We start from the raw sequence: 17,795 nt of genomic DNA, 5'->3' as shown, positions 1-17,795 counted from the left end.
CCACCTGCGTCATTCTTCATTCAGCATACCAAAAGTGAATAACAATTCAGAAAGAAAAGCAAGATGACACGCTCACTGCCTTCACTCATGTGTAGAAATGCAGGACCACCAAGCACAGATACTAACCAAGGCACAGGATTATACAACTACCAGTATTCTCCCACAACAGATCCATCACTTCCCCTAACATACATCTAGCCCTAGCCTATAAAGAGTGCTTCCCAGGAAGTGACTGCTGTAAAATAAATGTCTGAATTGCCATTCAAAGCTGAAACTAAGAAGACATGAGTTTGTAACGCCCAGGAGTGGCAAAACATGCCAACATGGTTTTACACTGCATGCTGAGAAACAAACTCAGGAAAAGGGTAACGGTCTTTGCAAGGCCCTGATGAGGTATACCTAGAATGCAATATAGTTATAAACCCCTGAATATTGGAAAAATTGGATGGAAATCAAAGAACAACAACAACAATTTTGGAGGCGAACGGACAGGATTATGAGTAAGCATTAAAATATTCATAGTGTATATATAATACAAATATGTGTAACATTATGTAATTCAATATTGTTTCCATATCATTCAAAATTATGTATACATTTTCATCATGTAGGAACCAGGATAACTGTCTCAAGGGTGTAAACACAACGTAGAGAGAACGAGCAGAGCAGAAAAAGCAGGTCTAAAGATGAGTCATGGGGACCGATGTAAGCACAGGAAAATTTAGGCTGAATATTAGGGAAAATTTTCTAAGACTAAGATTTTAGAATTTGGAAGAGATGCTCAAGGGAAGTGGTGGAAGTCCTGTCACTTGAGTCATCTAAGACTGGACTGGACAAAGCCCTGGAAAATGTGCTGCAGCACATATATATAGCATCTTGAATAATCGACTGTGAAACAAAATAACCTTAAAAGGTCTTTTCCATCTCTGATTTCTATGAGTCTATAAAATATGACTAACCTTCAAATAAAACGCTCGGTATCTATGGTAATTCCCCAACCTTGCCTTGCTGGCATTTGGATGCACGGCACAGCTAGAAAAGAATCCCCTACCAAATAACGCGTGATATTTTTGGAGCAATTAAGCAAGCGCCCTTTTGGGGAATTTTGGTTGAAAGGCTATACAAGACACATTCTGGGAGCGGACGCCTTGGCACTTACTTTCCTATTAGTGGAGACGGAGCACATCAGAGAGATGTTTAGGTTTTGGTTGGAAGAAGGCGGATGAAGCCAAACCGCAAGCTCATGAAACAGCCCCTACCATCTGAACCATCCATCTGCAGTGACAGGCTCCTGAGAAGAAACCGCTAGCTCACATTACAGTTCTTGCCAAGACTGACTGCAATGCAAAGGAGAGGACGGCAGGAGTGAACCAAGGGGCAGGAGGGGCAGGGATGGCTGTTCATAATGAAGGACGGAGTGAAAAATCAATTTAAGTTCTTCCTGATTGTGTAAACCTCTGCCTTGTGGACTAAATATAAGAGAAAAAACTAGGGGTGCATGCAATGCTTCCATCTCTTTTTGCGGGGTCTCTCTGCCACTCCCTTTTTAACCTCTATGGGATGGGCAAATTCCCCTTAATCTGAGCTTGGTCTCTGATATTTCTGTTTGCTCTCCCAGCTCTCCATGGGGTTACAACCATACCCCACCACTTTCTTCATTGCTGAGCTCTACTCCACTTTGGGGAGAATTATTTTTTTCAGCTCCGTATGTCATGGCTGGTGGGACACGCATGCCCAAATCCTGTCTTAAACAACAGAAAGGCTATTGAACTCTTACTTATTCAGTTATGGGCAGATGGATATCCTAAGCACAGCAGAACATTAGTGGCTTTGGTGCCTAACTTAAGGGAGTAGAAACACTTGGTCCAAAAGTCCTAACTCCCTAGATACCTTGGAGCTGAACACTGCAAGGCATCCATCTGCACTCCCATGGAAAGGATTTTCGGGGTGCGGCAAAATGAGTGGATCAATAAATGCAAGCCTTCAGCTGTCAGCCCACAGCCCCCAACCTGATGGATTTTGGGTGGCATAGAGGACTAGAAGGCATAGTAGTAACCTTGACTCCTTTATTATATCATGAAACGTACTATTTTGGGAGAAAAGGGAAGCGTAAGCAGGCCACAGAAGTGCTATTACTATAGGTAAATGATCAGCAACCATATTCCTGTAATATGTCATATGTTCCTGACCTAAAGCTACTCAAGTCGCGATGAATGTCTGTCCTTATATGAACTTATTGTGCAAAGGCCTTCCTGGGACCAAAGCAGTGACTTTCCTCAACAACATGTCCTATATGGTGTTATGCATAGAACGGAGTGAGTTAAGGAATTGGATTTGCTGGCGATTATTTGTAACTCAAGATTCACGAAGATCTGCTGCCACCTACCTATCATTTCCCTCCTTTCTAGGATTCCACCCCCCAAAATAGCGAGAATTGTGAAGACAAGGCATGCATTTTGTACATGAAACTACTACAAGCGTGCCCGCAGATTGGGCAAAGCAGTGGAAGGATGTAAAGCTGCATTTATAAAACAAATCGTCACTGGCGTAGAATACAATTCACTGATCCAGAAAGTGAATTAACTGCACGCAATTCATGTTCCTTGGCTTGGAGAAACGCAGAAGTATCCCTTTCCTCTGTAGAGTAACAGCCAAACACTACATTGACAGACATTATGTGAACCAGAGGTATTTTCCATCTCTAACTTCTGTGACTACAGGGAGGTTGCAAAATCATGATATGTTGATAATACAATATATCTACTCTGGGATGCACTGTTAGGCTGGGATATAGTGAAGAAGCGCTGTCTCCCTTTAAGAGTCAATATTTTCTCACAACGGCCGTGTTGTAACTGTATTAAATTGTGGTTCTTGTGGATGCTTGGAAACTTTATAAGACCTAGAACAGCACATTTCAATCCTGAGAGCCTCAATAGAGTCATTTTAATAAACCCCACATTCATATTTGTGGTTTCTGCCTGATTTCACTACATTGAGGCAATTATTTTGTGAGGGCGTGTGTAACAAGTAACTTTACCAGCTGCAATACTAACATCTAAACCTGCCTTTGTTTTGCATCCCCCCCAAAAAAATTTCTTGCTAGTCAGTTCAGCATTCCTCATACAGGTATGCGCCACTCGGCATTTGATTTTGGTCATACCAGAAACCTAAATGTCTCCTCAATTTAATAGTCTACCTGGCTATCTATAAAAAGAGACTGTAATTCTTAGTCAGAACAAACTCCTATATAGACCATGAAATAAAGTGGTCTAATTTTGTTTTTGTACTGTAATTACAGTACTACAAAAATGACTTCTGTTAATTAATAGCTTCCCATTTAACCCAATTGATGCTTTATTTAAGATGTATTGATGGGTCGCAAAATAGCAACCCGACTATTGTGTTCATCCTTCCCTTAAATATGGGAGTCAAAATCATGGGCCATCTGGATTTCCCCAGTGGACTTTCATAACCAGTTGTTTTTCTCTGCTCCGTTTTCGCGGCTGTTCGTTGATATTCAGATACTGCTTTGAAACAATGCTGTGGTTTTGCCTCGTAGTTTTTTGCCAAATATATGTGCAGACAAAAGATGCCTGGGGCTTGTGAATAATAATAGAAACCTTTGAAAATTGCAAACCGGGGTTGCAAAGGAAAAGAAAAACAGGAATGAAAAATAAGACAGGAATGTCTTTCCTTCGCTATGAGAAAAAAGATTACTGATCCCTGTGGCTGAACTGGCTATGGCCAACCCTGCATAAAGTTTCAGATATTAATCTAGCAGGGTTGGATTCTGCCATCGTAAACACCAATGTCAAGAGACCTGCAGGGGAAGAAGAGAGTGGAATTTGCACTCAAATAAATGCCGGCGGCTGCAATGAGGGAGCTTCATCTTGCAGTGTTGAGTGCTCTGCTCTGGCCAAACCCTGCAAAGCATTTAGGTGACTGCATAAGTTTAAGCAGCTGAGCAGTCCCACTGGTTTCAAAGAGGTTACTCACGCACTCAAAGTTCAGAAGGTGCCTAAAATGCTTCCCTGGTTTAGCCAGAGTGACCTGGGACAACTCTAATACGGATCCAAGGGAAGGCTCTCTGTTAATGAGGGAGCTCCCTCTGCTGTCCTATCTGCAAACTGGCACAGAAATCAAACTTGTAGTGTGACAGCTGATACACAGGACCGGGCAAAAAAGACCCATCCCCTATCGGGATGGCTGTCACTTTTTGTTTCCGTCCCACCGAGGCTGCTTTTGCATGGCAGCTGCTACCGAGCCTAGCACTGGGGGCCTGAAGTTATGTGATTTGTTGGCTGGAACAGGATTTATTCAGCTCCACCATCCTTTTAAGACAGGAGGGCACGCCGCATTTAAGAGCAAAGCCTCAGGACTGGAAGAAGAGGCTCTACAAGCTTTGCACTTGTGCTGGGCGCCAAACCTTCCTCCTGGCACAGGCATTCAAGGGCTTCCCTGCGGAAGAGAACTGGCTCTTCCCAAAGTAGTTGGATCAGGTCCCTAGGAGGAAGGTCTGACTTGAACAGCGGTCCGCTTCTCTCAGGTGTGGAGGACATCCAGTGTCCCACAGTCCTCTCTGCTCTCCCTCCCTCTCTCCAAGAGAGAGGGAAGAAGGGATAGCATGTGTTTCATGATAGCCTGCCCAAGGATGAGCTCCCGGGGAGCCCTGTGATGACCCTGCAGGGGATCATCCTCCTCCCACATCAATCAGCTGATCAGCATGAGAGGGGGGCATTTCTAGAAGCAGAACTATCCCCTGGGGCAGGAGACAGCTGTGCCACAGCTGGCAGGCTCCCTGCACTCAGGGAGCAGTGCTGGGGCAGGAGATTGCCCCCCACCTCCAGGTTGCCCCGAGCAGTGCCAGGAGCAGGGGCTCTTCTCCTTTGTGGGGGTGAGGGGAGAACCACAGGAAGACCTCCCATGGGGGAATGCCACCCTCACCCCCCAACCATTCAGCTGGGTGGCAGGATGGAGGTGGGGGGCATTCTCCCACAGTTCAAACCCTCCTGGGCTGGCTGCTGCTTTGCAATAGCTGCCCACGGCCACTTGACAGCCTGCTCCCTTGCTAGGCGGGGGAGAGGACAGGGTTCCCTCCCCGAAGGGCAGAGGAGACCCCGGGGGCTGCTCCTTAGTGCCGACTGGCTGCAAATCTCCCCTGTGTATCTCTCCCATCAGGAAGCAGGAAGGCATGTATGCTCCAGCTCCAAGGCTATTTTTCTGCCCGTAAGAATTTCACAGAAATTCACAATTCTGTAGACATTCTTACAGGTGGAAATGAAAGAGCGCCTGTGGCCTGCACGCATGCTCGTATCCACACGTGATGCAAACAATGCCCGTCCGGTGCACAGCTCCATCACTGCTGTGATACGACAGTGGCAGCTCCGGACATTTTCAAGGCTTCTAAGATGCTTTTTGGGGGTTCTTGTTAGAAGCCTTGCAGACGAGGGGAGATAGCAATCCTGGCATTAACAACCACTTCTCCTTTTCAAGGCTTCTAATAACAGCCTCACGATAACTGTTTTTCCTGCAGTTTTACTTCCTCTGCCTTCCAAAATTCGCAGGAGCCTACATTTGTAAATGTTTCGGGGAAGCTGCAGAGCTCCTCTTTGTGGGCAGATGTTTAGAGACGGCTGAAGTTCGTGCAGTTTCCTGAAGCAGAGAGTGGGGCCAAAAGATGCAGCTAGCTTATGCCCTCCACTGATATGAGGACAACCAATGCTTGTTAGCGTGGAAGCAATAGGCACTGACATGACTGGTGGTGTGCTGTGCAGTTAAGCAAATTGCGTGCTAATCTGGCATGAGCATTATTGGTCTACACTGCACAAAGTAGTGCTATATAACAGTAGTCTGTTCTGCATCTATTATCTTACACGTACCGTGAGCATACATACTCTTCTCAGATTTGGTAATCCTTTAAATTGCTGTCTCAAAATAAATTTGCACTTCTAGTGCACGGCACTTTTTAACCTTTGCTCTCCATTGCAAAATATTGCATGCGGACCTGGAACTACGTCTGGTAATGCTGTGGCCTTGAAGGAATGTAATTTCCCTTGGAGCTTTTGTAAATCAATCCATCATCCTGGCCGCTATTGTCATAAATCTAACTTTTTTCAAACTCAGGGGCCTAATGCTATTTTGTACTGATGACTGAGTAGTTTAAAGAGTTGCTGACACCCACCCTTTTTAGCACTTACACAAGTGTTTCGATTGCAACCTGGTGGATAAAGTACCCGACGGAGATTTGCGATGCCTGAGTTCCACCCTTAGCTTTACCACTGATTTACTGCATGTTCTCACTTGCCTCAGTTTCCCCATCTGTAAAATGGGGACAATGACAGTGGCCTTCTTTGTAACACTTTTTTGGGAGCTCTTCCAGTGGAAGAGCCAGGAATCAGCCCCCTTCTCATTTCCCTCATTTTCCCAAGAATCCCTTTGGGTTGCATGTCTTTTTTGAGATGCGATACTATTCTGATCAAGGTTCCTTGAGGGGAATATGTAACGGAGTGGAGAGGGTGGGTATCATCTCCCTACAAACATGACAAGCCACTTCTTTTTGTGCCTCTGATGCGGCTGGTGCTACTCTTTGTCTTCCCTTCCAGTTATACTAACCAAGAGGCATGAGATAACCCATCTGAGTTTCGGGAATCATAGCTCAGCTTTCTATACACCATTGTTGCTTAATTGCAAGTCTTCCTGGACTTTGCAGAATTGCATTTTTACAAGAATTTTTCAAAGCTCTCCAATGATCTTACCTGGGGCCTGGTAACTGACTCTCATTCTTTTTGAGGGACCTTTCTCTTTTCTCCCTTCCAGATCCAGAATACCTGTGAAACATATTTAATTTGAGGGTTTTTTCACCCGGCTCTGTATCAAAGCTCGGCATCGATTTCCTCTCTCCAACTCGGCTTCTCTCTCTTTCTGACAGCAGCTTGGCAAACGGGTCGTCTGTGTCTTCAGGGATATTTCTGATTTCCTCCGTGGCTGAACACCTGTACGAGCCTGACGAAGTCTTGGATGAAAGCTCCATGTCTGCTTTCATGGCACTGTCGTTGTGCGGACAGAGGTCACCTATGGACTGTACAGAAGTCACTTTGCTCTCCTGAAAATCGCCATTTGGCAGATTCGAAGAATGACTGTATTCCCCTTTGAACTGTAGTGTGCTACTTATGCTAGAAGATCGTTGCTTCAGAGGTCTCCTTTTTAGCGAATCCTACAATAAGTTGCCAATAAAGAAAATAACTAATTACTAAAAATACCAGATCTTTACCTCAACAGAGAGCATTAATACTTAAACTAGTGGGTTATATAAGGGATTCTGTTTTCATCGGAGACAGGTATTTGACAGAAAAAGAGCTGGCTTGAACCTTCATCCAAAACTGTGATAGTCCCAGGGTTCAATTTTATAGAAGACTTGGTGTTTTTTGCACTTCCCTCTTTCATCCGGGAGCAGAAACAAAATATAAGAGCTGGTTCTTGAGCTTAAACCCATCTCACATGAAATCAGAAGGTCCAGAAAACATGATCAAAAAGCTTCTCTTTCAAAGGCACCTGACTTCATTGCCAGGCCAAAAAATTTTGGACCAAATTCAGGTATGCATACAAACTTTATGAGCTTCCTAGAAATGAGGTAGTCTAACTAATCCTTTGAGTTTTCTCTGTTACTAATAATTTGGGGCTGAATTCTTCACCCTTTACTTACATCAACTTCTCATTAACACAACATGGAACGAAAGGGAAAAAATACGTAGCTGCTTTTTCAAGAATATGTGCTGATGGGGAACAGTACAAAACCCAGAAATAAGTTAGCTAAAATGTAATTCTTTGAACCAAAATATTGGTTGGCAGAGGCTGGAATTTGCAAAGAAACCTAAGGAACTCATGTACTCATTTCCACTGAAATTCAATAAAATTTGTGCCCATCTCCTTTATGACCCTTTAAAATCCCCGGCTTAAAGAGATAAAAGGTAACAAGTAAAACAAACACGCACAAGTATCATATAAGCAAACATCACAGAGCTGCGGTGATGATTAATTATTACGACTGGATAGTCCTCCGTGATTCTAAATCATCTGAGAGGTTTCTTAATGAATTAACTCTAATCATTTATTTAAATTCCTTCATAAATACAGCATCTGAATTTAGTCTTTTGTTGTAAAAGCAGTCTTTCTGTTATGTTAAATACCTATCTCACTGAATATGTTAATCCTTAGTATCAATCAACTGTTTTATATATTCAGGTATTGAAAAATCACCTCTTGTGAACTCGCTGTTGGTCCAGCCATCATTCCTCTGAGAATAAGACTAGACCTAGACCTTTGCTTCTCTTTCATTGTGGTCTTCATCTCCTCAGAATTTCTTATTATTTTTAAATCCTCCATGCTGTTTTTAAACTTTTTATCCCCTTCAGAGAATGAGCTACTATTTGGACTTATCCCAGTGTTGGATTTCTCACTTTTCTGATGATGTCTCCGGGATGGAATGACTTTATCAAGCAGGTCATCAATCTCACATCTATAAGGGGGGAAAAAAAGGAGCATACATTCAAGAAATAAAATGATACGCAAATACTATCAATAAAAGATTATTTACTATAGCGGAGTTACATGGTAGGAGCAATCAGCAAAACGTCTAGCAACATCTCAAAATATCTACTTATAGCCTTTCAATATTTAAACAAGGACCTGTTTATATTATTAATTAACGTGAATTATACAGGAAATAACTTACTAAGAAGAATGTTCACTCCTTCATCACTTGTCATGATTTTCTTATTTGATGTAAGACTGAATGATTTTGAGATATGTCACAACCCAAGGGTGTGATTTTTGTTTTGTGAGTGCTTCGGCACTGCTAAATTGTTCCCGCTAAATTGCAGCTTCTTTGCACGGTGGAGTTTTCTGCTGCAGAGGAAAACCCCGGTGCAAAAGAATTCCCACCACCAGTAGCTTTCTTTGCAGGGTGCATTTCTTTGTTGCAGCACAGAAATGCACGTTGCAAGGAGTTCCCGCCATTCGTATTCAAATTTGTGCCCCACCATTGGCTAGTTCTAAATTATTCCCACGTGGCGGCTAGTGATTGGCTTGCTAGCCGTATAAAAAGCTTGAGTGGTTTCTGCCCAAGTTGGAGGACTCCACGAACACCAGGAGGAGGAGGAGACTTCACGTCTCGAGAAGATCTCTAAGCGCTGCGGAGCCTATTGGACCCAGCGTGAATATCAAGAAGGCAACAGGGGTCTGATCAGCCTCTAGCCTCTCCCCGTCGCCGAGCGCAATCCTCGACGCATCCCTCTTCCCTGCATGCACAAGTTCCACGGAGCCTAGCAAACTTCATGTGAGTCTATTCAGAGCTCTTTTCTTCGAGTACTTTCTTCGGTTGGCGCGACGGGCTCGCGGTTTAGAGCCTCCAACCGGATGGGCTAGAAGAGTGTTCACGGGAAGGAACTCTAGTCCGCCTCTCTTCTTTTCTATCTGCAACTGCAACTCAAGCAAGTTTTCCTGCCTGCACCGCGACCATCTTCGGTGTAAGTAAATAATCTTAAATCAACCATTACGCGTCCATGCCTAATTCCAGCGTGTCGCCTGTTCTCTCCGACCCAGCGTGCCCGGGCTGCTGGCCACAGCCCGCGCGGCGCGAAAAAGGGCCCAGACCGCTCCCGGCCCGCACAAGATACAGAAAAAAAGAGTTTTAAAAGTGTTTCCTTCCTACGTATTATAATTATAGGAAGAAAGCATGGCGCCTTATAGACTTACTTGTTCAGAAAGGCATGAATTTTCATGGGCTATGGCAGCATTTGACAAAGTAGATGAAAGCCTACGAAAGCTTATGCCTCTCTGGACAAGGTAGTCTATAAGATGCCATGCAGTCTAACTTCAGACTAACATTGGGTGCATCTACACGTCACCCTACAGCAATGTAGCAATGCGTGCACCACCCATACGGCACAGCATGGGCACTTACTGCGCCGTGCTTTACTACTTCCAAAAGGACGTGCTGAAGCATGGTGCCGCAGCAACGTTGCCGTATGGCAACTTGTATATGTGCCCATTGTTAACTACCGCTCTCCATTATAATTTTGTGATTTTTGTATACCTTGCTAATACTGCGCTCCAAAAGGTTCTCTGACTCCTTATTGAGTCACAGGATGTCTGGGGTACCCATATTTTAGAAAAAAAAAGTGTAGGTTGCCTAACTTTTTTTTAAAAGCAACTCCACAGAAGCCAGCGAGGACTACTCAGAAAGAAGTTAATTCAGGAGGAATTTGATAGTGCTGAGGTCATGTAGCCACTACGGTCCAGGTAATTTTTGAGAGGCAATTATTTTTTGTTGGTGATATCTTGCATTGAACCAACTGCACAGCTGGGATAGGTTTGGAAAAGCTTTCCGGGTATTATAATACACTTCCTTGTATCTCTGGGAGAGGCAGGCACAACAGAGCTAAATGGAACAAGGGCTTGTGTAAAACTCTGCTAAATAGCAGACCAAGAGATTTCTGTAAATAAAAGCCAGGTACATCAAGTTGTTATAACACATCTTGTCTGTTGGCTACCTGATAATTTATTTTACGTCCTCATTTTATTCGCCCGTGGGATTTTATGAGTCCTTGGCCCATCTACTGTTTAGTCCTGCTATGCCCAGTTCTTTCCCAGAGTCCCAAGGAGCTGTACTGTGATACCAAAACTCAAAATATATGCCAACCATACTATCGGTCCAATAAAAGTTATCCAGTACAAGACTTTTGGTCTCTCATACAAGGAGAAAATGGTGGCTCGACTGAATTCAATAGCAACACTACTGAGTTTGCTAGGGCCAGGATTTCTCTCCACGACCTAAGCTAATGCTAGATGATTCACAGAAAAGCATAAAGCCCATTAAGCTCCTTGTGCCATTGTGCCAGACCACAGAGAGCATTAAAAGAAGGGGAGCAGTAGATGTCCCTTGCTTTTTCTTGCACTTCCCCCCCAATCTGTAGTAAAGCCTTCTGGTCTGTCTGCTTATTGCAAGGCCTTTTCAGTACGGTCAAGTCCAGGGCTGCATCAAGAGCTGCAGAAATCATGAGATTGTCTTAGAAAGCATTGGTGGCAGGAGTGGGGAGCAAGCCTGTAACATAACAATACAAGCCTTCATGCTTGTTGTTAAACTCCTTTTGGGTTTAAAGCACACAGGGTGTACTTATCAAAGGCAAAAAAAAATCCCTTTTTTATTGGAAGGGAACATCATAGCATCATCTCAGCCCAAGGCACAGATGGAGCAAGTCCCCCGGGGGCTGCAGGGGGCTTGCTCTGCACCCACCCCCAGGCTGTTGGGGCGCTGCCAGTTGCATGGTGCAAACCCTTTTGCATGGTGCAAACCCTTTAATTTCTCCAGCTGCCCCCAGGGAAGGGGCATTTGAAGAGTGGGCAGCGAGCAGAAGGAATCCCCTGTCTGCATCCCCCAGCGCAGGGGCTGAGCTACGCGTGCATGCGTGTGTGTCTTTAAGAACGCGACTTCCCACTCCGTTCTCCCCCTCTCCCCCTACAGGGAAGAACTGCGCATGCCCGGGCTCTGGAGGCTCAGGACCACAGAGTTCCACAGGGGAGCTGCAGGAAGAGCGCAAAACCCTTTCACTTCCTGTGGCCGGTGCCACTCTGCCCCAGGGTGGCCTCTCACTGGTCACGCATTCCCACTTCCCCTGGGGCGCGTGTGCTGCGCTGCGCATGCGCGGCGCGGGCGAGTCTATATAAGGCAGGGCGAGGGCGGGACACCAGGCAGTAGAGTGGGGCGCTGCGCAAGACCTGTGCAGCTCAGGGGGCGGCAGCGCGCGGGGTTTCAGAGCTGATTTCAATACCAGGGAGAGACTGATAACTAGTTAAAGCAATATTATATTTAAAGAAAGAATAATGAGATCGACCTACTTAAAAACAAACAAAAAAAGGGGCTTGCACCAGGCTGCAAAGAAATGCAGCATTTCATACCTCTGGCTGCTAGTCTTGCAGCAGGGATGAGCAAGGCAGTATTTTAGTGCCAGTGGGTTATTAGAAAGCTGCAGCAAGAGAGTCCGGGGCTGCTTCAGCCTGCTCGGGTGCATGGCTAGGCGGTCATCCGGGGCTTGCAAAGGCCTTATACATGGGAAGAGGATTTTTGATAAGCCTTTGACAACATATTTTTTTAGAAACCTATGAATTTCTGCCTGACTTGATCATTGAATGTGCTTACACACGATGAGTTTGTCAGCTAGCTATGTAGATATCTCTGGATAGAAATAGTGCTGTGTAAACTTAAGTGTAGTAGACTGAGGTGCAAACCACACCTTTTTTTACATATACTATGTTAGATATATATATATTTTTTTTTTCAAATGTTTATTCCTACTTCAAGTGGCAGCTATTCACATTCAAAACTCCCACCAATCCTAGAAATTCACACATGCATAGATATTTGGGTTGGAAGGGACTTCAGTAGATCAAGTCTGGCTCCTTGCCGCAGGCAGGAAAGAGAACTGGGGTCAGATGATGACTTGTAATTGTCTTGCATGATTTAAATGAGTAGAGGTAATACTATCAAATGCTATAAGTGCAGCAGCAGAAAGTGCAGTCAAGAGCACCCCACAATTTTAAAGGATGACTTTTTTTAGCATTGGTCCTGCTGGCGTTTCTGCACTGATGGCAGGATGCTATTGCTAGCATGTAGTTATCTAAAGTTGGTTGTCCTGTGTAGCTAGTAAAAATGCATGCAACCTGAAGGTGGGAACTGAATCTGCATTCTTAGAAATTGGAAATAATTGTAGGGGTTACGGTAAAGGCAAAAAGACTGTACCTGTAGGCTTCAGTTTTAAATGCATCAGATCGTATTGTATTCCCACGCATGTCGTCTTCGGAGTAGTCTGCTGTACTGACGAAGGAGGGTTTATTCGGAGGAAGTGATGCCACAGAATTTGAAATGATGCTACTCACGCTTCCAAAATGTTCAAGGAAATAGTTTGTCATCATTTCTAGAGTTGTTTTCAGTGGGTTCTCCTTGGCCTGTTGGGAGGGGGAAGATTAAATATAATTTATAAAAGTAGAAATGAAGCATCTAGTTTTCCTCAGTTGCTATCAAGCTTTTAAAAGAAAAGTGTCAAGCAGAATCAAATACATGGATATTTTGAAATATAGGGAGCAATACATGGATTTAACAGGACAGTAGTTGGCAAATTCCAGTGGCCACTTTTGATTGTTGAATTGTTAGTGAACTATGTTACAGGATCAGGACTGAAAATACCATATCGCAAAGTCATGAGCTGAATAACATGATCGGGCCCTGTGCAGAAGCATGAAGAGTTCATTTTCATCTGTCCTTATTTCACTAGCATTTTCAGCACAGTTGTAGACATAAGGCTGTGACCCTATAAGGGCATTGGTTGGTCTGGTACAAAACTCAATTTTCTTACCTTGTTTTCTTTGTACAGAGACTGTATATGGAGAACATTTCTGAGTTCATTTCTGTTGTTGATGCTAAGAGCAGAGCGTGGAAATTCCTGGTCCATGGTGGCCATAGTCTTTTTTAAACCCTTGAGAGAGGGGGGGAAAAAAGGCTGTTTTAGATGCACTGCAGCAGACAGTATAAACTTTAAGTGCTATTCTCCAGATTGGATTTAATCTCAAACTTGTTTGTTTTAAGCCACATTTTACGTTCTCATTTTTTTTCTTTATGCCTTACATCAGTACTGCTCAGTAGCTGAATGTAAAATTCCACTTGTGCGTTGAGCAAAGGCCAGCAAATTGCTACATAAGGCAAAGCAAACCTCAGTCTTACTGCATTGAGCTCATCACAAAAATGACAGTGCTACCAGCTTCAAATACTACATTTGCATTTAAATGTTACATGTATTTTTTTCCTTAAACCTCAGTGCAACATTGCAGTGAAATGAGATGCTAAGTTCAGGGTTAACCAGGGAAAAGTTGAACTTAAAATACAGTAAAGCAGATTACACATTTGTAGGAAATAAAGTTCCTATTCCTGCAAATGGGATTTATTTTTTAAAAATCCACCAGGCTTCAAGACACATGTAGGGGTGAGATTTGCTAATGAATGATTGCAGGACCTATAGTTCTGAGTTTAAATCTATGTTTAAGGAATGTCACTTTAAAAAACAAAACTATTGCAAAAATAGCCTTCTTTTTTGATACAATATGTATTTTCATTCATGGCAGAATGAAATCAGAGACTATATGAAATAGGTGCTGGGGGAAGAAGCTTGGTCACATTTTAGCAATACAACTGTGTTTAAATTGCCATTTTAATTTTGTGCCAAAGTACTTTTTTAACCTTAAAAAGTGCCATTTGCTCATGAAGATCCTGGTTCAAGTAAGCAGCGACTGTTGGTTGTAGGGAACATAGCAAATTAGTAACTTCCAGTGTGGAAGGTATAACATTTGCAGGTGGCATCTTTCAGTTGGCATATGCTAGAGCTCATCAGCAGAAGTGCATATGGAGGGAATATTGCAAATTGAAGAATATATGTAAAGCCCAATGCAGGCCTGCCTAGTAATTGCTGATAGGATGTTAGCTCTAGTCTGTATACGCAGACTTGGAAGCTGAATGAACCTAAAAATATAACTTCAGGAATGCTGCATATAATGCTTTGTGTGAGGTATCTCTCTTTAAAATTTTCTGGAAGTTTTAGTCATTTTTGTCTAAACGTCTGGTGCTTTCCAAGGTGATGGGTGTGACTTTCTGAAAAGTAAAACATTTTTTTCTCAATCTAAGGTGTCACTTTTAAAGCATCATTATTAATAAAAAGTTGTGTTATACTTTTTTTTCTTTTTGCTTCCTCATCGGCGACTCTCTGAATTAGGTTAGAGAAGCGTGCAGTGTTGAGCGTGCGCAAGAACAGAAGGAACGTTTGCCAGGGAATGTCTTAAATTACATCATCTGATATCTTAATTTCTAGAGGCATCAATAGATTCAAAAACAGCCCTTTTCAGCAAAAGATTTATTTTTCACTATGCAAAAGTTGTTGGGTTTTGTTTTTTTTCCCCTTTCTTTGAAGGTATCTGTTGTATTCGAAGTGTTACTGTTAAAGAAATGTTTTGTGGGAAATGTAGTCTCACATCTCTCGATTGCTGATGGCTGGTGTTAACAGTTCAGAATAAAATTACTAGAAAACAGCCTCGGCGCTCCCCTTGCAGCATCTCAAGCCTTCAGATGACTGGGTTATTTTGTTAACCTTTCAAAGATCTTATTAACCGGAGTAAAAGGAGACAAATTTTACCTTTCTACTGAGAAATTCTCTCACCACAGATGCAGCGACCTCCTCCACAAAGCAGTTATCCATTTTTATCCCAAAAAGCACAGGGGTGATCTGTACTTGATCGAACACGAGTCAGGCAGGTTGTCCCTGCTCTTCTACCCGGCCATTAACAACTTGCATGCCTGGAGCAGAGGGCTCAGATTGCAGCATGCCCACCGTGTGTTGTCAGTTGCAGTGTCATGGCTATGTTGCCACGGAGACGATGTCATAAAGAGGTGGAGAGCTCCTCCCCCTAACGAGGAAGTGGATGGATTCTCCCAAGCAATCCTGCAAGCAGCTGTGTGCAGTGATGCAGCTAATACTCATGTCGCAAAGTGAGGGTGCTTTGAAAAGCCTTGTCCTAGGAAATGAATACCAGAACTTCTGGTGCAAGTGGGAAGCCTTTTTAAACTAAATTGCTACAATTTGTCCATTTATTCTAATGATCACTTCAAGATATATGTCTAGAAGCCCCGTTTTTAACAGTTTTCTATGATCTTAATTGAAATGTCTGTTGTAAGCGCGCGCATGGGACTTCAGTTCCTTTGGATTTAGGAAGATTAGATCCTGAAGTACTGTTTTATTATTTAATGCTGGTTATTCAGCTACTTTTCTGTGCTTGTTCTTGCAAAGATCTTAGTGACTGGAGTGAAATGGGACTTTTCCTTTTTTTTTTTTTTTTCTTTTCTTTTACTGAACTTGTAACAACTTAATCTGGGCAGGCAGCCTCCAGAATGCTGCATTTGGGGGTTTGGGGGTGTTCCTTTTGGTCATTTTGCTGATTTATATCTTCTCCAGATTCACTGCTGCAATAACCAGCATGCTCCCTGCCTTGTATTGAATGCCTTGAATTTATATGTTGCTGTTTTTTAATGTTCCATTTGCTGCTTTATTTCTAAAACATCTATTATAAAATATCAGATGAAGTAAACGTTGTTCTTCTCGCTTAATAATTCATTTTCAAGCCTTGTACTAGGTATTCCCCTTCTTTGCTGTTTTGTTTTTCTAGTCTTTCAGTCATTCCCTTGTTTCCCTCCATGAGCCCTTCCACTTGTTGTCTCTTTAGGCCTTGGGAATGCACACATGCCTTTTCTGAGACCTGGTAGCCTCGAGGGGGAAAGATATTCAGGACTTGCAGAACAAGGAGAGTTCTCACCTTCTCCAGCTGGATAGCCTCACATTAGGGGTTCCTGAAAGGAAAACAATCACTCCCCAACTATCCCAAATTTTTAAAGGTTTCTCTTGTTATATATGTAGCTTTACTTAAGACTATACACCAGTGGAGAGCTCTTACTGCTTTGTAAGGGCTGCTGTTTCATGTGGGCAGGACTGGAGCCTCCTAAGCTTCAGTAGTGTAACTTGGGGTGCTTGTCCATGTAGCGCTTTTCCTACATACACATGACAAATCACCATTTCACTAGCTTAATATAGTCTGAAGATGCACATTTTGACCTTGATTATCGTGTTAGTCTTTTTTTATCGTTGTACTTAAGCCACCTTAGACGTGTTTTATTTTTAGCATGGGAAATTGTGTCAACAGGATTATTTTTATCATAATAGTTTTTCAACGTGTATCCGACATACGGCCAAAAATGGCATTGCCCCTGCTCTGCAACGATTTCTCCGCCAGGTTCCACTTAGCTTCACTGGGAAATCCCCGGACTGTCTGTTGCAATGCAGCTACAAGACACCAGGTGTGATTCTTGCAAATCTTTACTGGTCCAGCAGTTCAATGTTCAGATTAATTTAGAAAATACTATTTTTTTGGACTGTTCCCAGTGTTTGCAATGCAGTTCCAAAAAACCCTTGGGCAGCACCCCAACGTTTCTCCTGCTTTTTACATACCGTAAACCCCTGAACCCCTTTCCTCCTCCTGCCCCCGAGGGTGGCTCACCCCATATCCCTGCAGCACACTGTACACCGGCGTAACTCCTTCCTTCACAGCACAGCTGGGCCATGCATGCTCACAGTATTTCTCCTGCTCTTCACATTTATTCATTTGGAACACAAACCTATTTGGCAACTTGGGCCACGTGCTTTTAGCTGTGGGCTGCCACTGTGGGCGGTGGTGGGATTCAAGCCTTTAACTGATTCCAGGGGACAAAAAAAGGGAGTGTCCAGAAGAGCGGGGCCAGTAAGCGAAGTGAGGCCATCAGGCAGGCGAGTGGATGGAGAGGCCGAGACAGCGTATTGGTTACAAAGAAATTTTACTTACGCCTCTGATGACACTGGCGTAGGTGAGGAGTACTTGCTGAGTTACAGTTAACGTAACACGACGAGTCGACAAGTTCGTGAACGCAGCGAGCATGCCAGAGAAGGGGTACGTCGGGCCGGTCGTTGACCGGGAGATGTCGGGGTTGATCAGTCCGCTGATTGCCTCTTAGGGGTTTTCCAGAGGTCTCCGGCTCGGGCAGAAACTAAACGGGCTTTTATAAGGCGGGTTAACCAATGACGCACCACCAGGTATGGTACCGGATTGTTGACGCAGGATATGCCCATATTAGGTGGCAATGACAGTTGCTCGGCGTGGGGTTTTACTGCTCG

At 43.6% G+C, this 17,795-nt stretch overlaps 1 protein-coding gene across 1 annotated transcript in view; it reads right to left on the bottom strand.

The window, feature by feature from the left end:
- Positions 1-17,573, bottom strand: part of LOC102387317 (probable ubiquitin carboxyl-terminal hydrolase MINDY-4) — a gene marked incomplete at its 3' end in the record, with an annotated part of 38,553 nt that extends 20,980 nt beyond the window's left edge. The window contains exons 1-5 of the mRNA XM_025194899.1: positions 17,467-17,573; positions 13,410-13,529; positions 12,797-13,002; positions 8,257-8,515; positions 6,756-7,213 (exon numbers count right to left, since the gene is read on the bottom strand). Coding sequence (XP_025050684.1) covers positions 6,756-7,213; positions 8,257-8,515; positions 12,797-13,002; positions 13,410-13,529; positions 17,467-17,559 — 1,136 coding nt within the window. The remainder of the gene's footprint in view (positions 1-6,755; positions 7,214-8,256; positions 8,516-12,796; positions 13,003-13,409; positions 13,530-17,466) is intronic.
- Positions 17,574-17,795: the final 222 nt, after the last annotated feature.

The sequence above is a fragment of the Alligator sinensis genome, unplaced genomic scaffold (genome assembly GCF_000455745.1).
Source record: "Alligator sinensis unplaced genomic scaffold, ASM45574v1 scaffold1840_1, whole genome shotgun sequence".
NCBI classification, from domain to species: domain Eukaryota; kingdom Metazoa; phylum Chordata; order Crocodylia; family Alligatoridae; genus Alligator; species Alligator sinensis.
Note: the sequence above shows the minus strand (reverse complement) of the source record. Positions and strands in the feature narration are given on the sequence as shown.